The sequence below is a fragment of the Alosa pseudoharengus genome, unplaced genomic scaffold (assembly GCF_046254945.1).
Source record: "Alosa pseudoharengus isolate Yale_2024_CS ecotype anadromous, Long Island Sound unplaced genomic scaffold, YU_APseudo_1.1 YU_APseudo_1.1_scf_10, whole genome shotgun sequence".
Classification (NCBI taxonomy): domain Eukaryota; kingdom Metazoa; phylum Chordata; class Actinopteri; order Clupeiformes; family Clupeidae; genus Alosa; species Alosa pseudoharengus.
In genome coordinates this window covers 8,006,316-8,029,948 of record NW_027468565.1, presented here as the reverse complement: position 1 = coordinate 8,029,948, position 23,633 = coordinate 8,006,316, and the positions used below count along the sequence as shown (strand labels likewise).

At 41.5% G+C, this 23,633-nt stretch overlaps 4 protein-coding genes across 5 annotated transcripts; 1 reads left to right on the top strand and 3 right to left on the bottom strand.

Moving 5' to 3' along the window:
* The first annotated feature begins 1,189 nt into the window (after positions 1-1,189).
* Positions 1,190-2,065, top strand: ch25hl1.1 (cholesterol 25-hydroxylase like 1, tandem duplicate 1). Its single transcript, XM_076272648.1, has one exon. It carries the CDS (start codon positions 1,190-1,192, stop codon positions 2,063-2,065), a length of 876 nt encoding a protein of 291 aa, XP_076128763.1.
* A 2,631-nt stretch (positions 2,066-4,696) lies between these two features.
* kti12 (KTI12 chromatin associated homolog) lies at positions 4,697-8,130 on the bottom strand. Its single transcript, XM_076299974.1, has 9 exons — positions 7,965-8,130; positions 7,551-7,602; positions 7,384-7,436; positions 7,234-7,289; positions 7,047-7,126; positions 6,551-6,710; positions 5,631-5,693; positions 5,428-5,496; positions 4,697-5,036 (listed from the first exon to the last, which is right to left on the bottom strand). Exons 1-9 carry the CDS (start codon positions 8,113-8,115, stop codon positions 4,893-4,895), a joined length of 828 nt encoding a protein of 275 aa, XP_076156089.1. The 5' UTR covers positions 8,116-8,130; the 3' UTR covers positions 4,697-4,892.
* Positions 8,131-9,900: 1,770 nt separating this feature from the next.
* On the bottom strand, positions 9,901-12,411 carry sec11a (SEC11 homolog A, signal peptidase complex subunit). Its single transcript, XM_076262458.1, has 6 exons — positions 12,215-12,411; positions 11,626-11,735; positions 11,384-11,533; positions 10,607-10,726; positions 10,367-10,424; positions 9,901-10,260 (listed from the first exon to the last, which is right to left on the bottom strand). The coding sequence occupies exons 1-6, from the start codon at positions 12,263-12,265 to the stop codon at positions 10,210-10,212; spliced, it is 540 nt and encodes a 179-aa protein (XP_076118573.1). The 5' UTR covers positions 12,266-12,411; the 3' UTR covers positions 9,901-10,209.
* Positions 12,412-12,750: 339 nt separating this feature from the next.
* Positions 12,751-21,162, bottom strand: znf592 (zinc finger protein 592). 2 transcript variants are annotated; one of them, XM_076262451.1, is made up of 9 exons: positions 20,152-21,161; positions 17,586-19,864; positions 17,284-17,462; positions 17,018-17,191; positions 16,766-16,925; positions 16,333-16,608; positions 15,928-16,040; positions 15,647-15,788; positions 12,751-15,117 (listed from the first exon to the last, which is right to left on the bottom strand). In XM_076262451.1, the coding sequence occupies exons 2-9, from the start codon at positions 19,842-19,844 to the stop codon at positions 14,596-14,598; spliced, it is 3,825 nt and encodes a 1,274-aa protein (XP_076118566.1). In that variant the 5' UTR covers positions 19,845-19,864; positions 20,152-21,161; the 3' UTR covers positions 12,751-14,595. The 2 variants fall into 2 exon arrangements, 1 of the variants encoding a protein (XP_076118566.1); XR_012981631.1 differs by lacking the exon at positions 12,751-15,117 and having other exon boundaries at positions 15,654-15,788; positions 15,928-16,036; positions 20,152-21,162.
* Positions 21,163-23,633: the final 2,471 nt, after the last annotated feature.

The following is a 23,633-nucleotide window of genomic DNA, read 5'->3' as shown; positions in this document are numbered from 1 at the left end:
ATTATGCAATGTTACAATGAGCTGAGGAAACATGGGTGATTAGTTAGAGAAGTGTGCAGCGAGGCACGGAATGCATGTCTACAGAAACTGCTGAGCAATTGCATGATTGCCACTTGTCATTACTAAACCAAACCATTGGTTTTTTTTTATATAACATTTTATACAGAATAAAAAATGTATTATTTCTTTAAAATGCCTTGCAGTGAGGATAATTTTAAGATTATTAAGTATTGAAGAAAAAGGCAAAAGGCACCATAAGAAATGCACAAGGAAATGTTCAATTGCAAACTGCAAGATTAAGAACATGAATCTTTTCAATTGATTTAAATAATCTACATATTAAAATGTATAATATAAATTATGAAATCATAAATGATGAAGTATAATGTCAGCAAGTAATAAAAAGCCATAATGAAAATCAAACAGAAAATAAAAACCAACTATTCACAGCAGAATAAGGGCATCATATTAATCATATTACAGAGGCCAACATGCTTATTCTATACTTTTTTATAGAAATATTTTATGCAAATATTATGGCATACATATAACTTGATAGATGGTCTTACTATGACAATCATTCTTATCATTAGAATAGTTATTTTGTCCTTTGATGGAACAATGACCTACATGCATCTCAAAGTTTGTCTCCAGGTGAATTCCAAATCAACACAGTCCCTTGTTTGCTTGCTGGAGCAGAGTGTGTAACATGTAAAGAATCCCCACATTTCTCTAACTTCTACTGTATGGTATGAAATATTAAGATGATAATCCATACAAATAAAAAAAAACATCAGACCTTTTTGTTCTCCATGGGAATTTCTTTTCAAAATTATTTGAGAGGAGCATGGCTTTAAATGTAGAAAACAAGGGGTGAAACAATAAACAAAGGTGGAGGAAGTTTGGATGGTTTTGAGGCACTGGTCTCAAACATCAGGATTTGGGTGGATTTCAGTAATCCTGTAGCCTGGACTTATCATTGAACTTGAGTCACACAGGGATGGGTTAGGGAGGGAGGGGTGGATGTGGAGAGCTGCATCAAGCCCAACTGTGCAAGGTCTCCAGGTTTGCCTCTATAAAAGCAGCCGTCTCCCTCAGTTCTTCACCAGGCACACCACAAGCAGCAGAGACCAAGATGTGGAAAGCAACTGAGACCCAGGTTTGGAACGCCACCGAGCACACCAGGGGCATGTGGAACGCCACAGAGGTCTCTCTGCAGCTCCCCACTCGGACCTCCTCTGACCGGCTCCTGCAGCCCTTCTGGGATTACCTGGTCTTCCAGCACTACCCCCTGGTCTCCTCGCCCTTCTTTCCCGTCCTGATTGCCTTCGCCAGCTACTTCATCTTCAGCCTCCCCTTCGCTGTCATCGATCTCCTGGGCGACAAGCTGCCCGCCTTCCACCGCTACAAGATCCAGGGCGACAGACGCCCCACCGTGGGTATGATGATGCGGAGCCTGGGGATGACCATGTACAACCACCTGGTCTTTGTGTTTCCCACCGTCATCATCAACAATGTCTTCCTGCCTCAGGCGCCGTTGCCCCCAATAGCACCCACCCTCTGGGACGTCTTCAGCGGTGGCCTTGGCACCCTGCTTATCTTCGACACCCAGTACTTCATCTGGCACATGGTGCACCACAAAAACCCCCACCTCTACAAGTGGGTGCACGCCATCCACCACGAGTCCTACTCTCCCTTCTCTTGGTACACTCAACACCTCAGCGCCATGGAGCTGATGGCCGTGGGCTTCTGGAGCAACCTGGACCCCATCCTGCTGAAGATCCACCCACTCACCGCCTGGATGCTGACCGTCTTCAGCATCTGGCTGTCGGTGGAGGACCACATTGGCTATGACCTGCCCTGGTCCCTGCACCACCTGGTGCCCTTCGGGCTGCTTGGCGGCGCCCCAGCTCACGACATGCACCACCAAAAGCCCTCCACTAACTTTGCCCCTTTCTTCAGCCACTGGGACAGGCTCTGTGGCACCGAAAGCCACCTAGAGGAAAAGACTGATAAACTAGGAAAGACTGAAAAAAGTGCAAATGGCAAGCTGCATTCAATGTAAATACATAATGACACAAATTAAATGTTTTCAAATAAAAAGCTATTTTTGTATGAACTGAATATGTTGCCCTTCTTTTTGTATGCAACTGATGAAAATGAAGATGTGAAACAACCATCTCTCAAACTACAATAAAAATATTTTGTATTAAAACATCCCCAGTGTCATACTTCATTTACAGGCTATTATGCCAGTGGATGGCACAACACTTACAATCCAATGGCTAGAACACAACGTACAAAGCAGTTTAGCTGATGAAGCAAGCTGCAACACCAACTACACTGCCTCTGTTACCACTGAGCAGGAACTGAGCATCAGGTATTACAACTTCTTACACAACACTGTAATAATTTGTAACTAAGAGGATTCAACATCCTTACCTCTGCTGCCTTGATAATGAGTAAGTAATGCAGAGCATTATGAATGTAAGTTCTACTTGACTCCCAAATCCACCATCCATAACTAAGCACCTTTGGAAAGCAACATTTGACAAAGGAGAATAACTCTGTCGTCTCTTTGACCAGACACAGACAAACTCGGTGCTTGGAAGTCAATGATACCGTGTCAGCCTGAGGGTGGACTTCATCTGCAATTTAAGGACACTGAACTTGCTTCTTGTTCTGACTAGCTAAAATTGTACAAATATAATGACCCGCACACACATCTATGGCTTGATTCAGTAATGAAAGTTGCCTTAAATGATTGATTCTGCTCTTGGCTATATGATCCACGTCTCTCAGAGCTGCAAAAGTCCTTCCCAGGTCTTTGAGGCGGCCAACTGGATTTACTATGACTACAAAGTGGAGCTATTAAGAATGGGCTTGAGTGAGTAAAACACATGGCAAGATGTTTACTGCCTCAACCAGGAGTTTTTCACTTTAGCACTTTAACATTTATACTATGCTTTATATATTTACAGGTTGAAAAACAATCTTGATAACTGGGGCTATAAAAATCAGTTAGATTATTTATCTCTCAAGTCCAAGTTGTTATTTCATTTAAACATTTTTATAAAACACAACACAATTAAATGCATACAATATACCAAACATTTAAACTGTGCCAATTGATGCACAATTTTGATTTGGAGCCACGCTATTCTCCTTTTTTTTGAGACAAAGAATTATTCAGAGTAGAGTCAATAGTCAAAGAGTTTTGCGACAAACGTTGCAACTGTTTTAAAGGAGACTTAAATGTAGCTGCTGTAAATGTGAGTTGAATGGCAGTCACAGAGTTAATATAGGAGCTGAAAGTTCAGTACAGACACACACACACACTTGTGAGATCACTGACCTAAAGAGAGTGTGTGAACCCTCTGTTGGAGGGTTCAATTTGTCCTCAAAACACCCATGCAAAAGGATAGTTATGCTGTGAAATACATTAATACGATGTGATCGGTGTGCTGGGGAGTTTTATCTGCAACAGATTGTGGTGGATTATAAAATGCTACATAGATCTTTGTATTTTAGTATTTCTGTATGTCTATTTAAAGCAGATTTTCTTTACCTTATAATATCAGCTTCAGACTTATTTTGTTGATGCACTAACTTAAAATAGGAAGAATGGTGTCCGTCATTGCTGATATACCCAGAATGCCTATTATACCCAGAATGCCTATTATTACACTATACCTATAGCAGAGATGATATTTTTTGTAAGTTTTAGACATATTGGGTAAATGGTCACTAAGTAGGCATACAGTATGTATGTAAATGCTAAGGGGTATAACATATTGAATCTTACATTGTGTTGCTTTAGTGATTTTTATGTTTTGTTGTTAAATATTGGAGAACAGTAGGATTCTCATGGGTTTTCTGTTTCAGGGCATATAGTGCTCAGTCCCATGGGCTGGAGGGTCCCCAAGACATGGTCTGGAGCAAGAAGAATCATTTGGAGTGTATATTAAAATGTGTTAAGCCTTGTAAATCAGTATGTCTAGTACAAGGATATAAATGATGTGGAATGTGTTCAGGAGTCTGATAACCTATTTGTGTTTGGCATATTCAGACTAGTCTAGTGAAATGTATTTCTTAGGGATTAGCGACAAAGCTCAAGAGTTGCTGGGTCAGAGTTGTGCTACATTGCACTTATAAGTGTGCTGCACCTCTGTAGCCTAGCCAATTTGTAAGAAAGCCAGAACCAATCAGGAAACAATCAGGAAATGAGTGGATAATATTTGGAAAGTGGATATAGCAAAGTTCTTTTAGGCAAGTTTCTCCACTTGGCAGCCAAATTGTAACACTTTTGGGCACTTAACGGGCATGTATTTCGGCAGAAATGCGTGTGCGCAAGGCTTCACAATACCAACCTTGCTCCAGTGGCGAGATCACACACGATTGGCACAATGTATTAACAACACACCACATGATTGGCTCAATGTATTCCCATGTCAAAATTTTTGCCACGGAAGGGGCAGGATATGTGTAGACAACTGCCATATTGGCGTTACAAACTAACCCCGTGCATTTCTGTGGAGGATTTTTTGAGTGCTGTGTCTCCTCATTAGAAAGTCTCTGATATATAGTAGATATATCAGGGAAGTGCTTAAGATAGAAATGTCTACACTTTGAGTCCTTGGCAAGCAACTGGTTGCAATCACCAGCTAAACATGACCCATTAATAATAAAATACTAATACAGAGCTGGAAATTTTTATTTAGTCTAAGAAACATGGTATACTTCTTAAAATGTATCACAAAAATAAACAGTTTCTGTGTAAGAATACAGACCAGGAATCAGTTTAGAAACTCAAAAAGTTGCTAGTAGCAACTCAAAAAGTTTAGCGACTCAAAGTAAGACTGGAGCAATTAAAATAAATAATTTAAAAACAATTAGTGCATACTCTTGTTGAGATACTGCACAAACATGTTTGCAATCTTTCCAATGTTCTCAGTTGGATGCATTTTGGTGTAACTTATGAACTGACGTCGAAGCTTCCTCAGCTCAGCCATGTTGACATTTCTGGTCAGCTCTATGTATGACTTGCAGTTAAGGCAAAAAACAGTTGTTACCTTTGCTACCACCATACATCATGTATGTTTTTAAGCCAAAGAGCCACAGACAGACACACACACAGAGTAAAAAACAGAGAGAATATCTGTGAGTGTTAGTAATGTATTATTGATCATGTCTTTTCTATGCAGCTTATTACTCTAGTAACTCTACTAATCTCTTGAGTTGTTTGGCACAAACAATTCATGAACCTTGCAAGACAAACAATCTGAACTAGTATGTAATAGAACTTTACTGCCACCCTATGGACACACCAAGTACACAATACATCATATAATTTTTGCACATATTCTGTCAGAAATAAGGGGAACCAACTTATGGCGTTTCTTAAACGAGAACATTGGCAAAGGATATTTTTTCTGTGGCTCCAGGAATTGCTATTAGATCTCCAGGGACACTTGTCTTTTGTGAGTCAAGAATAGCCTGAAATACAACCAAAGTTTACATATGTGACTGCATTTGAGATTCCACGCATATTGTTCAGTAGTTCTTCTTGACAGGACCATCAAGTGCATGATGCAGCACATCCCAAACAGTTTATCTGAAAGTGCACTTACCATCAACACTTCTTGTGTTACTTTGTCCAACTCGTACAAAAAGTTAGTGGATGACAAAGGTTGCTAGAAAAATAAAGAAACATTATATTAATATTTTACATATGTTGTATTCTGTATTTGTTACCAAAATATGACGTGACATACATATGTGCCATATATATGGAAATCCTGGACGACAATCTGATTCAGTTTGCAAGAGAACTACGACTTCGGAGAAGATTTACTTTCCAGCAAGACAATGAGCCGAAGCATAGAGCGAAAACTACACAGAAAAGGTTTAAAGACAGCAAGGTGAATGTTCTGGAGTCAAAGCCCAGACCTCAATTCTATAGAAAATATGTGGCTGAACTTGAAAAGGGCTGTTCACACTTGGTCCCCTTCCAACCTGGCAAAGATTGAGCAGTTTGGCAAAGAAAAATGGAGTGAAATTGCAGTTTCCAGTTGTGCAAGCCTAATTAAGACCTATCCACGTAGGCTCCATGCTTTAATTGCGGCCAAAGGTGCATCGAAATGCTGACTTGAAGGGGATGAATATTTACGCAATCACTTATTTTGCATTATATATTCTTAATTAATTAACATTACTTTGTAGAAATTTGCCTCCACTTTGACATTAAAGAGGGTTTTTTTGTAAATTAGTGTTAAAAAGGCCAAATTAAATTGACAAAGATTCCATTTATTAAAGCAATAAAAGGGGAAATATCCAAGGGGGATGAATACTTTTGAAAGCCACTGTACATGTTGAGCACATGCTTTTTATTTTTTATTTTACTCGTGTCAATTGAAAAGCATTCCAGGTGACTATCTCAAGAAGCTGGTAATAATGATGCCAATAGTGTAAAAGCCAGTCATGAAGGTAAACTAAGAATCTAAAATATGAAACAATTTCAATTCAAAATTCAATTCAAAATTTCCCTTACGCTCTGGGTAGACTGATTTGGAGGTGGCGCTTTTCTTTTAAAGATGGCATCAGATATAGCCTCAAATGGAAGCGTGTCTTCTTTTTGGATTGTGAAAAGTGGGCTATCCCATCTGTTTCTGGAATCTGGTGCTTCAAAACGTAATACTAGTGCATCTAGACTGCAAGAGAAAAACACAATGAGACATATGTAAGGCCCATTCCTTGTAGACCATTTGCTTACTCAACAGTAACAATTAGCAGCTGAATAGCTCAGCAAATTCCATATTATAGCTTAATACAAAAAAATGATCCTGCTTCATTCTTCAGCCTTTCGGTACATTACATTAACCACTTGCAAGGATAAAGTCTAAAAAGCTGCTTAAAATGTCTTGTTGCGAACCCACGTGTACACTTGCAAACTCGTGCCTAGCTTGCAACACTTTCAAATCCGGTTAAAGGAATCGGTTGTTTTGGGTAGCAAACTCTTCCAAAACAAAATGTAAAACTCTGCTTACATCTCCTGAGTGTACTGGTCACTGGATTCTCTACTCTTGTTCCAGTCTGAGCTTCCATCAGCTGACGTCAAACAGTAAACCTGGGTGAGTCAACATGGATCAGAGTGAGATGGGCGGGTGATTCATTCCAATTTTAATTAAACAGTTTGGTTTGTGTTTGAGAGTTTTTGTAGGCCGCAGTTCATACCAGACAGTGAGGTGTTTGTGTGTGCTTGATTAAACAAAAAAGCTCATATCTGTATCCTGAAAATGACAACAAATGGAAAAGTAATTAATAGTAAAGTAGCTCATAACAAAATGAAATCAACAAAATGTTAATAGTGAAGGTAATGTTCACCCTTAATGTAGTTCAATGAGTCCAAAATAACAATGTCATCTCTGGTGACTTTTCTGAAATGTGAAAACAGCACTTCGCTAAACAGAAATATACTACACGTAGAGGTAGACTGAATGAATGAACTACATTGAGCCAAAATGTTATAGGGGCAATACAGTTCAACTCACCGCTCGACTTCTGCTTTGAGAGCACCCCTCAAATTCTTCTCGTTTTGAGAATCTATGTAATATACATATAAGTTATTAACTAATTACAGAGACAACGAGACTCATTAAATTGCATCACAACTCGGTAATTTATTAGTTTTGACTTAATAGGACACATTACAACAAAAATGAGAGGTTACCCTAACTGGTTAATTTAACTGGCTGTAACAGTTAAATTAATCTAGCTAATTTTAGGTATTCTGGGATCACGTTATCAGGTAGACCTACACCAAATAAGTTAAATTGTGCCGGTTGATACCTATGGCTGGCAACACAGTACATTAATAGTACTTCATGCAATATTATGTCACTCATCAACTGATGCTAGACAACTAGTAGAGTTAGCTGCCTGGCCATATATTCTTTAACACTTACCTGCATAGATCAAATTCTTTTCAGTTCCCAAGATATCATCATCTATAATGTGTACCTTTCTGTCTGTATGTTGAGTGAAATACTGCCTTAACTCTTCTGCACGTTTAGATTTTCCACTACATGGATAACCACACATTATTATGAGGGGCATTTTTATCTGAGACGCCTCAACATGTGCAGCAACATCAAATGTCCGACAACTCCCCATTTTCTGCTATGTGCGTTCCTATGAGAGGACTACGTAGTCGTAGGCTAGTCGTAGGACCATAGACTGTATACAGTCTATGCGTAGGACAGATGCACGCTTCAAGTGGTAAAATTCTTTAACACCTTTCACGTGACTAAATTCCATGCTGCACTTTGAAATCGTAATCGGCTTGTTTACTATGATACATTTGTTATGGTTAGGCTTATTAGACACTTTTATCCACACGATTTTACTGAGCCAATGTGGGGTCTTGTTTAAGCCATTTAACATGAAAAAAGGACATTTGGATATTTAGACTGCGTTTTATGATTAAAGGCATAGATTAAAAACGTTATTCAACAGCAAACACAGTATAGCCATTAAGATATCAGGTCCACACCACAACAGTCAATCAAATCAAGCATGTTTTCCCTCAACTCTTGCACAGTAGGCGCAGCAGTCTCTCTTCAACAAGGTCTATAAGTTGCCATATAATCATACCAAAATTAAGGTTTACTACTGCAGTACTTAAATAGATGAACAGGGTAGAGCGAACCAAATAACTTCTAAAAAATACATTTCTAAAACCGCCCATATTTTAGACAAAAAAAGGTTCAATATAACTTCCAGTTACTCCAGTCCGCATAAGACTCTGTGGATCTGGGATATTCTTTCCCTCTTTGTTATGTAGTTGCTGGATTTATATTTTCAAAACAGACTGTGTGAGCTTATTAAGATATGATGACATCTTTGCAAATGGGTATTCATATTACTGTTTGATTAAGACAGATATCAGCTCTGAAGTTCCAAATGTGACTTCATTATGGCTTGTTATTAAAAGGCTGTTGAAACTGGAGGTATTTCCATGAACATTTGGGGTAATGCTGATGTGTGAATACTGCTGTCTGGACCAGATTCTACCCAAATTGTGGCTCATTGTAGAAATATTGTCTAACTGTTTGTCAGACTGTGTGATCGTATACATCACTGCATTCTTGTAATCCAAAAGATCACATGAGAACATACTGTATTTTACACAGGAAAGCATCTAATCCAGCGGTTTTCAACCAGTGGTCCGCGGTCCACTTGGGGTCCATGAGGACATTGCTGGTGGTCCCTGACCATGGATTCAGTAATGTAGCTGCAATGTGGGAATCAGTATTTTTATTCAGTGGTGGTCCTGGGGTTACGTAATTAGTCAGAATGGTGGTCCCTGGTTCACAATCAGTTGAAAACCCCTGATCTAATCAATCACAGGGTTCCCACTCTGTCAATGTAAAATTCCATGACTTTTCCCTGACAAAAAATAAATAAATTTCCATGACCTACTACTATATATAACGATACTAACCAATGATTTCAGAGCAGCCGCGCAGCATTCAAGAATCTTTTACTTTTTTAGAGCGGGAGAAGAATAAATGGGCATTGAATAAACAAAGTTGGGCTACTCAAGCAAGCAGTAAAGCTAATAACCAGATATACACCAATTCTGCAGACATATATTTGTATTAAATTCCCTGATATTCCATGACTTTGCCCCAAACATGATACAATTCCCTGACTTTCCATGTCTGGAATAGACTTCCCAAAATTCCCTATGCCCATACTAAATATCAGTATGACCTGACAATCAAGATAAAACATATTTAACATAATATTTGGATGCAGACATATGGCCACATGGTTTCACATTTGTAAAACATTACAAGCCAACATAATCATCAATCATATAACGTCCAGAGACTCAAACTGGCTCAACATGTTTATTTATAATTCATACAAAAATCTTCATTATGAAACAGGTTTGACAATGACCAGATAAAGTTGCAGTATACAGAACAAAATGAACACACTTAAAACTTAATATTTAAAATAACATATTTTCTGTTTCTGTCATCTTTCATTCACAGCGTGTTATTTGTATACTGCTAAACGTGGTAGAAAATCCCATTTTTAACCATGTAACAAGTGCATGATTTACTGGATCAAATTAAATAGACCATTCAAAAATGCAGACGGCTGGATGAGTACATTATTTAGCATTTTTTGTGACATTCCTCACTCTCTATGCACCAACACAAACAGGCCCAGCATACACAGCACAGCATACTGCAAGGTAAACAAGATCAGAGGTTAAATACAAAGCCAATGGGCCAATGGAAAGACTCATATAGCCTCTACTGTAACATGCAAGACTTAAAGTACAGGTACATACCTTGAATTTAGGGTAGTCATTCATCAAAATGGTCACAATTCCTATATATGGCACAAATCTAGGGGGTGGAAGAGAAATTGTTGTAGAATAAGTACATCTTTAACAGTTAAGACAATACATAAAACATAATAGTTAAAAAACGATTTAGGGTAGTGTACCTTCACTGTGCAGCCTTTTTTTAATACTCAGAATGACATCTAACATAAATCTTTGAGATACACCTGTGTGCCTGGTGCTTACCCTCTAGCTCTTCCCACCACATCCTTCTTCTCCAGCCAGTGTTGGCCTTGCTTGTATAGCCCTCGGTCATCCACAGAATTGTTGTCTCCCTTTGTCAAGAACTTGATGTCTCCATTCTCCCTGTAAGCAGACACAGACAAAGCAAAGACATCAGCATCACGTTAGTAACATGCTCAAGATGTCCTGACTGCTTTAGGTAAAGACCCATGAGCAAGATATCACACATGATCCCACAAAACATGCTGACAATCTAAGGTCTCTAAATGGTAGTTTTGGCAAACTACCTGAAAGGCATGGAAAACCTATTCCAACAAAAAACGTTTTGTTGTTGTTGTGTAGAAATATCATAAAAGTGGATATACATCAATATTCATCAAACAAAGCTTGACCTTACATAGATAGTGGGCAGGTGGAAAAAGGAAACCACACAGAGGCTGATGCTAGATCACTGTATCAAAATAAACCAAGACAATATAAAAGGCCTGGCATGGACAAGCCACAAACCAAACGCTTCACTGTAACAGAACACTAACGATGGGCTTAGCCTGAAACATTCTATACTGTTTCTGTTTATTTTAATACAGTAGTATTCAGGCATCAGTTTCTCTGTGTGGTTTCCTGTTTTCACCTGCCGACTTGATTGGTCTTCGGATTCTGCACATCAGGCACCATTGTACATGCAGATCTGAACATAAGGTGCAGACTCCACCCTTAAACTAACCTTTACTGAAATATACAGTCATTGTGATGAAGGTGATGTGTGTGTTGGGGTCTTACTTCTCATGGATTTTCAGCACCCTGTGCACAATAGGAATCTCTCTTCCCTCAATTCTGAAGACCACAATCTCTCCTACTCTGATTGGATCCTCCACTCTATTCGTTAGGAACAAGAGATCCCCTCGGTGAAATGCAGGCTCCATGCTACCACTGAAAGAGGAAGACATACAACATAAGTAGGCCTACAAGAAAAATTACCAGTTGATTTGGTGGCACATTACAAATGTACTGCGATAACGCACCTGAGAACTACAACAATCGGACTTTCACTGCCAGTCACGACCATTAGTCCTTTCCAAATCATCAAGGCTGAGGATACTATCATGCCAAAATTCAACACCTGGTAGTAAAGCTGCGGGAGAAAGGCGATAGTTTCCGTTAACCATATGGTCCTCTGAAAAGACAATCACTGGTTTTCAAATTTAGCAAACAAAACCCTTTTCAGTCGATCGAGGTATTGGCTGTTTTTTGGCCAAACAGTGGCCATTTTACAGATTGTTGCTTTATTTCACACAGGTTCCTTGATCATCTCCTAACATTACTGCTTGCCTCTAACTAGCTGGCTAACTCTGGTTAGCTTGCTAGCAGGCAAACAAAGTTATAATCACGTATTTGCTAGTCAATTGCATGATGTAGACTCCACGTTATCCATGCAGACACTTAACGTTTATTGTACCAATCACACAGCTAACAGTGACAATTAAAGCAAAACGCTTGATAGAAAAGTTAACGTTACTGGAACTGGCAATGAAATGACGTGTATTAACAGTTCATGCTCTATGGCTACGTAGCATGTTAGCTAGCTAGCCAACTGTTTGACGTGTGGCTTACCTGGCGCTTATTCATTCGCCGAACATCATCGAGAAAGTCTAAAGACAGCATTCTGTATAAGGAAACAGTATTCCTGCAATAATTATAGAACCGACTGTTGAAATAATAAATTACACTGCACCGGAACGTAAACCCGCTACTCTAACAATTGATTTGCAGGCAAGGTAGCGGTAGTGCTGCAGTCTCTTCCGGTGTGTGTTGACATCGAAATCCCCGCCCACATAACGTCTCCCTGCTAAGAACTTTGCAAAGAACTGACGGAACGTCTGAAACTGACAAAGTCAGTGTGTACAGTGCAAGTTTAACAGAAATATCTTTCGGGTGCCAAACAAACGAAAAAACAGTGCATAAAATAAAGCTGATGATCTTCATATAAGTCATCTTAGAGGTGAGCCCTATTATCATCAATTTGACATGAACACATTTAATTTCATACTTGCTCACTTGTGTTGTGAATGAAAGATTTGAACACACATCAGTTCCTGGTGAAGGATGCCAATAAGCCTACTAAAATTAGTGCACATACAACATGCAAATTACAGACATATGAGTTTTATTTGCAGTAATCTGAAGTAAACATACCAGCAAGGCTCAATGACCAATGCAGGTTAAATAGATATATGATGGCTTATGAAAAGCTTCCGATGACAGACCTTGAGATTGCATTACGGCTGTACATGGATTAGATTGAAGTCTTTGATATTATTGTATGTATATTATCAAAAGTACAAAGTTTTTCTTATTGGGCAGTATAAAAACAGTATGTTAAAGATTTAAGGGAGTGATTTTGTAGAAAGTTGATCTACGTTCTTAGGGATGACGGCAATGGTTGATAGATAGACACACACTTAAATAGAAAAAAAAATGACAATGTGCAGTCAATGTGACCATAAATATACATCTCCAAAGTAATTTATAAAATTGAGTAATATGGGAGATAACATATCCTTAAAAATAACTCCATTTACCACTACCCTAGAACAGTCTAAATGCTCAAGACAACTTGTACTCAAATTCAGACCACTGCAGTACACCTTGGAGGCAGGACTACCAGATGGACTCACATATACTGCAGAACCACACATACATGTATCCTCAATAGTAAATCTTGTTTTCAACACAGCATACAGTTACAGAGAGCAACATTTCTGCCTTGGTTCCACACATGATTCTTCACTGACAACCCAACAATCAGCCAAAAAAGTAGATTAGAGTAGGCAGACCATACGGTTTATGTCAACATACTGAAAGCAACACCAGCATGTCAACATCAATGAAACCACATGAGGATGAACCCAAACTACTGAGGCCTCTAAGAATAAAATAAAACTGATATTTCTGAATATTACCCATAAAAACACCAACATCAAGGTGAACAATGGGACAATAAAGCATGATGTGCATAACAAAAAAAACTACTGTAAAGCTATTCTACTATATCTAACTGCAAAAGTGCTACTTTTGATTGTGAGAGTGGCTCAATTTGAATAGACAACTTTTTCTAATATGGAATGAGCACAAAAACACATTTTCTCTGAGATCAAATACCTGGGTTAGAGACACCATGTTAGAATTTGGGGAATCACTCATCCCAAATAGTCAAATACTGCTAAATCTCATTCATGTATTCATCATGGGCAAATTGCATTATTCTAAATAACCTACACTTGGACATAATAAATCTGTTACTTTAAGTCAGTAACAATAACTTTCAATACATAATATGGCTACCAATTGCACAAGCCGACATAACTATGGCAAAAGTCCCGTGATACATATCTGATGAAATCAACCTCCATTCTAAATTATCTTTGATGACAGATCTTTGGTGACCCTGAAAACTGTCTCTGAAGTGCCCGATGACTGACCAATAGTTTCTTACAATATACAATTCATATAAAATGTTGTGCCTGGACAGCTGTGTTGCTATGTACCAAAACATTTGTTCTGCTATATTTCAAAATCAATGTATCATAATCATGGACGTAAATGTAAAGAAAATAATTTACGATTATCCTCAACACATACTAAGGAGACATAGATATAGGATTATGTATATACACATGTACACACACACCAATATTCTGTACACATAAGAGCCAAAATACAAAAGACAAAACTCACAGGACTCACTGCATCCACATCATACTAAACTGTGTTCATCTGCACCATTTTCAGTGCACCTTTTGAACTGAAATTATCCTTCTGACAAAACTGTTCATAAGTAAACTAGACATCTGCATTTACTGTAAGGCAACACGTTTTAAGTACCACATATCGTAGCTGCATACTTTGCAAAGAAGTTTCTTAAGTAATCACTTCACTCCAGAAAAAGAAAAAGATGGTAGCAGCTTCTGGGTGGTTGGAAGTCTCTCTCAATGTTAATTTGCTCCATCTGACGATGATGCCCCACTCATTTCATGAGTCTGCATGTGGAGGCCATATGAAGACTCCTTAACAAAAGTCTCACTGCATTTGTTACAATGTAATCGGGTAGTTTCCTGGGTAACTGTGGATGCGCTGTCCTCCGATGACGGTGCCCCCTCCATTGGCTTTTCAGCACTGAGCGCTTCCGGTACCTTCTCCTCAGGCTTGTGATTTTTCATCTCTTTCTCTTCCTCCTCCTCTTCCTTATTCTCCGACTCCTTGACTTTGTGGACGATGAAGAGGTGTCTACTCAGAGCGAGCTGCGAGGTGAAACAGAGGCCGCAGTTCCGGCACTGGGGAGTGTCAGGGTGGGTCTTGTGTTGAGGTATGTGCTCCAGGAAGAGACCCTGGTCCTGCGTGCTGAATCCACACTTGGAACAGCGGAACTGGGGCTTTGGGCGCTTTGCTGAGGAGCCATCTTGGGGGGGACCGGCACTTCCCCCCACCTGCATCTCCTCGGCACCTCTCTTTGCAGCCTGGGGGTCAGAAAAGAAATTCCCCACCAGCAGAATTTAAATGATTGATTTAAATCAACAGGTCACACTAAAGATTATGATCTACAGTGAAGGTTAGCCAGAAAAAGTCTCCCTAATTGATCTTCATTTAGGTTGTTGATATTTATACTCAAAAGCCATTGAATTACAACCCTCCCGTGCTGCATAAGCATGTGTGTTGTATGGCTGCAGAAATTAATCAATTGCAAACTATTTTGGTAATCCGTTGTGTCAATTTTTAAGGAAAATTCCATGATTTTAGACTAGAAATTCCATGACTTTTTGCCAAATTCCAATAATGGGTCCTAGTGGTGCTGTTACTTAAATATGTTCAGCTTGACTAAACTCCTCTATGACATTTTGGGCTTTAGGAAACACTGGTTGACATTTTTTCACCAGCAAACATTGAACAGCACCACTAGGACCCATTATCTGAATTTGGCAAAAAGTGTATGGGTTTTAAAATCATGGAATGTTTAACAATTTAAAAATATTTAAGAATAGGACTGACCTCTCTTGAGGGCTTGTTTGTCTCCTGAGGTGCCACCTTGGACATCTGACTAAAGTCTGGATTTTTGATTCCATGCATCAGGCTGATATGGTTCTTCAGCATAAAGTGTTTGGTGAAGGTCAGCTTCTCGTCTGTGCAATACCTACATGAACAGATGCAGGCAAATACACACACACACATGTAAACAGAGCTGGCCTTTGGCTGACCAGGCTGATCAACTGATATTGAATAAACAGTGCAGCTATAGTAGCAAAAGCAAACCATCAAACAGATGGGCTCACCAGCATGTATAAACTTTCTTCTTGCCGTCATGGTCGTTGCGAATGTGTCGCCTGAGACTCATAGAGGAATTGAAGGACCGATCACACTGTCGACAGGGATGCCTTTTGACTGACTAAAACATATTGTGAGATAATTCTGTGAGATTTACTTTGACTTTCAGGCTACCATCTCTCTGGAAGATCCCTTCCACTGTACTTTTTCACTGCAATCTATACCATCAATGTTGTAGAACTGATTTGAATGAATGATTTGTTTAAAGCTCATATTTAACTATTTTAACATAAAATGAAATAAATATGAATAACATAAAATATTACTAAAGCAGTCAACATTTTTATTAAAAAGGTCATGATTTTCTGAAAGTGGCGTCACTGCCTTTTTTAAAACTCTGAAATGAAACAGACCTTGCCATGACTGGTCTTCATGTGAGTGACGTAGGTGTCCCTGTCGGGCAGCCAGAGCAGGCACTCTCCGCACGTCCAGCCGGCGTTCTTCTTACCGCTGCCAGTGGTGCTGCTGGACTTGCGCGCCGGCGGGTTCTCCCTCTTGAGTCCTACGTCGGCAGGGAGGCTGACCCGCGACTGTGGCACTGCAATGGAGGGCTCCTGCCGCTGGGAACTCGCCTCCACTTGTTTTGTGCTTCTTGCTGCTTCTCCTCTGAAGACTCCACCATGAATGTCCTAGAGCAGCAACAACAATGGAGAAAGAAAAGAAATGCAGATTTATGCATCTGAGCCTAGCAGGCAGGGTTACATGTCTGTTTCCAACATTTTCCATTTTTCATGGCAGCCGTGTTTCCATGGAGTGATGTAGACGAGAAAAGAAACTATATCTAACCTTGAAATGCTGCACCAACAGCTGTTTCTGCATAAAGAATGCCGTGCATTCAGGGCACTTGAAAACACAGGCAGCAAGCTTTTTGGCACGTTGACTGAAGTGTTGAAACAACAATTGCTTCTTCTTGAAAACAGTCTCACAGCAACACTTATATATTATCCTGTGGAAACAAAGAAGCACTGTTCAGCTCCTGATTCCTTTTGAAAACTACATTTGTTTTTCAGTGTGTGTGAGAAAAAGTCATCTATTTACTGTGGAGACAATGTGCTGTCGTTATGCTTATTCTTGATGTGGGTCCCACAGCCATCAGATGTTTTGAAGGCAACTGGGCAGGCGGTGCACTTGTAGAATACTTCACAATGCTTCTCCTCAATGTGGCTCTTGAGAACAGTAAATGATACATAGAGCATTTCACAATGGATACACCTGCAGAGAGAAGACAGCATATTCATTATTAACCAAAGAAGAATACATGGGAGAGAAAAAAAACCAGGACGCAGAATATCACCGACACTTACTTGTATCCAACCTTCCGACAGTAGTGAAGGCAATTCTCCTTGACATGTTTCTGTATGTCCACAGAACGGCTAACAGCTCCACATTCAGGGCAACAGTAGGGAGACTTGTGGGTATGGATTCGTTGATGGGCCTTGAAGCTGCACTTGTTGGGCAAGAGCATGGTGCACACCTTGCACATCTGTGCGCAACACACAAAAAAAGAGACAAGTTGTTTTGTCATTTTTATGTTTAAGCAGATGACATAAGGGGAAAAAGCATCTCCACGTGATTCACAAGATTCACCTTGTATACTTTTACTCACCAGTCCATCATTCTCCTCTGATAACCTCTGGTAGTGACCTGCAAGCGCCTTATAATCAGACATCTGCTTGTTGCACTCCAGGCATTTCAGTCCGTGGCGGATGATCCGGTCTTGATAGAGGGGCATGACTGGCTGGCTTCTGGCAGACTGCGCAGAAGAGGAGGCCGGTGAGCTTACAGGCAGAGGGCGCTCTGCTCTGGACGGAGAGAACATCTGGTCGACAGGAATTGGCTTCATGAAGAGCTGCGTGCACTGCATCACAATGCCTTTGTTCTTGTGCTCCCGCGCGTGAGCCAGCAAGGCGCACTTGTTGAAGAAAACCAGCGTCTTGGCGCAGTGGGTGCAAGTCACTTCAATGTGGACGCTCTTCCGGCCGTAGTGGCCCGCTAGGCTCTTCTGCAGCCCAAAAGAGTCACCACACTCGGCACAGCTGTAGCCGTGAGCCGGCAGGCTGATATTGCACTCGGGCGGAGGGTTCAGGTTAGGTACGTACGTCGGGACAGGGTTGGAGTAATTCAACAACCTGTTCAGTGTCATGGCAGCAGTGTTGGGAAGCACAGCCCGTGAATTTGGGGCTGCCTTTTTAACCTGGTGAACCAAAGGAACGCCACTGCATACCACTGAGGAAGACAGCTGGGACTGGCCCTGTCTTTGCGAGGATGACCTGGCGGCAACAGAAGCAGCGACACTGTGGGGTACTAAGTTTAGGTTAGCAAGGTGTAAGGCTTTGGGGAGGAAGCCAGTGTTCGGAGCACCACCTCCTTGGCTTGAGGATCCCTTTCTTTGCTTCTGTCCCTGTGTAGTTCTTTTAGCACTGCCACCAGCGTTCTGTGAAAAGGACGACTTCTTGGAGCCCCCTGACGTCTTGCTTTTTGTCAGCCGGGCCACTGTTGAAAGGGCCCTTGGGGAGCAGTTCTTTTCCGTTTCAAACATGACATCGCTGGTCACGTCGGGGGAGGGGTGTACGGGTGTTGTCTTGGACGGGTACTCCTCAATAGAGGAAGGAGCTGGAGACCACTCAATGGAGGAGTTCAGGTCCTCTGCCTCCGAGTCAGGCAAAACACTGGTAACGGTTCTCTTGATCTGGCCAGATGAGGTCTTGATGGTCTTTATTCTAACTCTAGGTATGGCTGGAGAGGAGCTGGGCGCCAGTGCGGGAGAGGCTTTACCACTGCTGTCACTGCAGATGCTCATGGGACTGTCGGGTTGTTTGCTCAGACGCTGCTTCACGACTTCAAGAGGACTGCGGGGGCTCCTCGGTGAAATGGGCACTTTCGGGCTGGCCTTCACCGTTTCATTTAGAGGCATGGACATGTCCCTACTGATTACTTCACTTGAATCATGTCTGGCATTCAGAGCTTCCAGTGCCTCAAGGCAAGAGGATAATTTAGAGGACGGCGGTTTGACACTTTTCCGAGATAAGGTTGTGTTTGTCTCAGAAACAGGATGCTTATTTCTCTCACCAATGTTATTTTGGTGGTCCTTCATGGGCACATCTGTAGCATCACAAACAGACACCGTTTTTTGCCGATCTTGCACACTATAGTCAAATTTCATGTCCTCCCTGTTGGACATGCTGCCTGTCTTCACAACATTCACAGTTTCATTAAGGGGGTCTTGATCATGGCACTGGTCAATCAAGCTGTAGGACTGTTTTCTTCTTTGATTGTCAGGCACAGGGGTGTCTGCAGGTGCAAAAAAGGAGCCAGCTGGGTAAAAGGTTGCCTCTGTTTGCTTTGGGCCATCAACTACACCATTGGTCTGCATATCCTCAGACTCTGGACTGGATATAGGACTAAACTGGGGCAACGACTTTGCAAACGATGACAGTCTTTCGGCCTTGTATTGAGACTGACCTTTTTCTAAGGAACTTTTGGAGCAGTCTCCATTTGTGGATAGGCTATCAACTTTAGAAAAGCTGCTGTTATCTGCATGGTGTGTGTCAAGAGGTCCTACAGCCCCCCTAAAGCCATTCTGTAACAGGTTCCCAAAATGTGGGTTGTCTTTCTCCGTCACAGACTCATATGACTCCTGTCGGCTAGTGTTTTTCACAATGACACTGACAGCAGGTACGTCAGTTGCACATGCAGAGTGTGAAAGAGAGACATTGTCATCCATGCACATCCCTGAGTGCTTGAGGTGACTCTCTGTCTCATCGTGACTCTCCGGGATGGCTTCTTTGGCATCCAGACCAGTGGCATCAGGGATGTCAAAAGCCGCCAAAAGGTCATCAAAGTCTGGGGTCTTCATGTCACCCATTTTGGAGAGCTTAAAACAAACTGATGAAAGGCAGCCTGTATTACTGTCATTGCTGAGGTAAAATGTGTGTTTACTTTCAGTCATACATTTGGCAAGATTTGGTAAGGTGGATCAACTCAAGGTCCTAAAAACTCGCATATGTCACCTTTCCGCATCAAGACTAAAGTTACTTTGTTCTTAGGGTCAAATGGAGGCTTAATATGCATTAAAGTAAGAACATGTACACGGACTAGGTAAAAGATCCCCCAATACCATGTCAACAGAATCGAGGCAAATGGCAAAAGAATGATCTTACAATTACACTTACCATCTGAAATGTGCTTATTCACCGATGCACTTCTGTAAAGATGATAATGATGCTGTTGTCAAACCTGGGGTCTGAGTGGATGCGTGGCATTATGTTAATAATACAAAACGTTGACCACAACGCTTGGTATGGATAAAACGGGGCTAATGACGAGAAAAACGAGAAGTTGTAAAAGCCACAGCTTCAACCTCATGACATTTCTCTTTGACAGCTAGCGCCACTGAATGTTTCTCACATAGTATTCATGTTTCGCCCATTTGTTTGCTATCCATTCGCATAGGATCAAGCTAACGTTAGCTACCCAGACAAGTCATTGTGGAGCTGCTAGAAAAATACGTTTATTGGCCACGACGTTTGCTCTTCTATGGCTAGATAATGATTATTGTACACAATAAATAAACCTCTTATTGTTATTTGACACCATCGCAGGAGTATGCCATTATTTAACAAGCAGGTTTCTTCAACACAGCTGCAAAACACCGACAAACGTAGCCACCTAGCGAGCTGGCTAACGTTAGCGTTAACGTAACTGATACCAGCTAACGAGCAAGTGAACCGTAGCTGGACAGGAACCCTTTGGTTATAACGTTAACCGCAATTACACCACGAAACCAATCTTACCGTTAAACGAAAAGCAGTGAAATGTATCAGCTTCCAAAACATCAAAAGGCTACGAGCACAGCCGACTACTTCATAACAATTTAATAACATAAAGTTACTGCTAGCAGGATACCTAGATCTACACTAGCTAGCTTCCCCATCTAGCCAGCTATGGTTTCAAGCTAGCTAGTTGAAGTCATTCCGCCAGGCTGCCTCTTACATGTATTGAATTTACATTAGGGACAATACTAACGGCAAACACTAAAGCTCCACAGTGCAACATAGATCACACACTCGAAAAAAGATTATAAAACGTGTTTCTATTTTAATAAAGACTAGCAGCTAGTGCTAACTAGCTAGCTATCTCTACTACTTGTTTACAGTTCGCGTTTATGCCTGGCATTTGCCTGTCTATGCTCCTGTCCATCTACTGCCTGCTTGCTCAATTAAGGACCCCTTCGCTGTGTTGTAATTACATCCAGCTACTGCATTAATCCTAAAATAAACATATGAGATAACCCCGCGTGTATTGTAAAAGTTATCCTTGCACGTAGGCTACTGCAGCAGATTTAAATAATATCTGACTTTAATTAACAGACCCGTCTAGAAATTATCACTCACACTGCCACTTACAGCTTGTCTTAAAATATGCCTGTCTGGTCCGAAATATCACCAATGCGAGCTTTCTTTTACTGTCTATGAATGCGAGTTGTGAAGTAATGAGCTATTATTGATTTGGTTGAAACTGGCTTGAATAAAGTACCCTTAAATCTGGTTAAAGGACCCTTAAATCTGGTTAAATTTCGACAGATAATATCATTAGAATAAATTAGTTTATGAATGGTTTACATGAGATTTCAAGCATAGGCTCAGCAATGGAGATCCAAAACACGACCAACATGTGTAGGCCTAAATAAATTTGTATAAATAATTATGAAATACATAGATACGTTTTCCGCTTGAATGCATTTCCTATTGTAATCATGCCTATTTAGGCTATTTACTTCTGTATTCCCAAATGTATTCATTTATTTCAACATTTCCCCACGTATTAGGCCTAGCCTATAGGCTAACAAAAATACCTCATGTCTACTTTTTGTTTGTTTTGTGGGTTGAGAGGAAATTGATAACATCAGTGATTTATTCATAGATAGACATTGCAAAATTTTGTCTTCGCCACTAGACAAAGGCTCATCGGCTTATCCAGTTCACACATAGGCATGTCACACTCACACACTGCTGTGATAAATGCTTGCAGAGGTGAATCACTTTGGCTGTGAAATCTACTTATTTATAGCCTTGGTTGACTTAGAAAAGTCTTCCTCGACTTTTTCTTTATGGTCGGTATTTTTTTTATAGAGTAGAATTATTAATGTAGGCTATATAAACATTGAATGTGGTGAGGTCTTGTGACCCTGTAATTATTACCACCGCTAGCAAGAGATTGTGAAAGTTTTTTTTTTCCATCATCTACTTCCTGAATTTTTGGTCAACAATACCTGGGACACCGAAACACCGGGTTCCATTGAGAGTGATTTCAGCACGAGATTGTATAGTAGAGCCAATCAGGACGCAGGGCGGGAGTTTCATAGATGCGACGTAGCGTAGAAGCAACTGTGAGACTGTTCTTAGCGTCACGGGTTAGCTTCGATGTGAGTGGTTGAAGTAGCACGTCAATAGATGACGGACAAGTGGCTTATCCAATCTTATGCAAGGATTTTTTTAAAAGGGCCAGCCTTCTGAAGCACCACTCCAATGGATCGATCCCAGATGGATGAGTGGAGCTAGGCGGCACGAAACCTCGTAACACCACTGACGTCAGGTCATGGTTCGGACTGGTCCACCAGGTGGCCTATGCCTTCAGTATGCCTGAACTTATGCAGTAATTCCGGAAGCTCCTGCAGAGTGGGGTACGCTTCGAGTGGTCCCTGGAGTTGGAGGACATATTCCGCGAGTCGAAGGAAGCGATTGTCCAGGAGATCGAGCGCGGTGTCCGCATCTTCGACAAGTCCAAGCCAACGTTCCTCGCCACGGACTGGTCGAAGGAGGGTGTCGGTTTCTGTCTGTTCCAGAAGCACTGTTGATGTACACCGGTCAGGCCCTTCTGCTGCACCGATGGATGGAAGGTGACCCTGGTCGGCAACAGGTTCACGCATGCGGCTGAATCCAGATACACGCCCATAGAGGGCGAGGCACTCGCAGTCGCGGACGCTTTGGACAAGGTATGCTACTTTGTGTTGGGCTGCGGAGACCTAATTGTGGCTGTCGACCACAAGCTGCTGTTGAAACTCCTTGGCCACAGAGCGCTTGACGACATACCGAACCCCCGCCTCACAAACCTCAAGGAGAGGACCCTGCGTTATCGCTTCTGCATCGTGCATGTCACGGGCATGAGGAACAGGGCCGCGGATACCATGTCACGCAGGCCGGTCGGCATCTCGCGCCCATCACTTATAGATCTCCCTGACGACAATGCCGTCATGGTGACCCACCTCTCACCCAGCATACACGCTGATGTCCTGTCTCTCCTACGCCGGGCCGAGCCAGAGGACGACGACATTGAGGAGGGTGACCTGACATGGTGCACTGCGGGCCTTGAATCACTGCAGTCGGTGACATGGGACCGCGTCAGGGAGGCTACCAGCAGCGATGGCGACCATGTTGGAGGAAATGGAGGATCGGGATGCCGGAGGCGATTGGTGGCTTCCACCAGTACCGCGATTATGTCAGCTGACGGTGTGGTCCTGTACAAGGACAGAGTTATACCGCCCTCTCTCCGCGGCAAGGCACTGAGCGCCCTTCACGCTGCCCACCCGCGCAGAATCATCTGTGTTCTGGCCAGGCATTTCGGCCGACATCAGCGCCACGCGAAATGACTGCAA

What these genes read in the sequence shown, in the direction of transcription:
- ch25hl1.1 (XM_076272648.1), top strand. Translation starts at nt 1,190, where the DNA reads ATGTGGAACGCCACAGAGGTCTCTCTGCAGCTCCCCACTCGGACCTCC.
- kti12 (XM_076299974.1), bottom strand. Translation starts at nt 8,115, where the DNA reads ATGCCCCTCATAATAATGTGTGGTTATCCATGTAGTGGAAAATCTAAA. An exon ending in GACCAGTACACTCAGGAGAT is followed by an intron (nt 6,711 to 7,046) that starts GTAAGCAGAGTT and finishes TTTCTCTTGCAG; the next exon opens with TCTAGATGCACTAGTATTAC. An exon ending in TAACACAAGAAGTGTTGATG is followed by an intron (nt 5,497 to 5,630) that starts GTAAGTGCACTT and finishes GTTGTATTTCAG; the next exon opens with GCTATTCTTGACTCACAAAA.
- sec11a (XM_076262458.1), bottom strand. Translation starts at nt 12,265, where the DNA reads ATGCTGTCTTTAGACTTTCTCGATGATGTTCGGCGAATGAATAAGCGC. An exon ending in CCGATTGTTGTAGTTCTCAG is followed by an intron (nt 11,534 to 11,625) that starts GTGCGTTATCGC and finishes TTCCTCTTTCAG; the next exon opens with TGGTAGCATGGAGCCTGCAT. An exon ending in ATGACTACCCTAAATTCAAG is followed by an intron (nt 10,261 to 10,366) that starts GTATGTACCTGT and finishes TTTACCTTGCAG; the next exon opens with TATGCTGTGCTGTGTATGCT.
- znf592 (XM_076262451.1), bottom strand. Translation starts at nt 19,844, where the DNA reads ATGGGTGACATGAAGACCCCAGACTTTGATGACCTTTTGGCGGCTTTT. An exon ending in GACAGCACATTGTCTCCACA is followed by an intron (nt 16,926 to 17,017) that starts GTAAATAGATGA and finishes TTGTTTCCACAG; the next exon opens with GATAATATATAAGTGTTGCT. An exon ending in TGAAGACCAGTCATGGCAAG is followed by an intron (nt 16,041 to 16,332) that starts GTCTGTTTCATT and finishes AATATGTTTTAG; the next exon opens with TCAGTCAAAAGGCATCCCTG.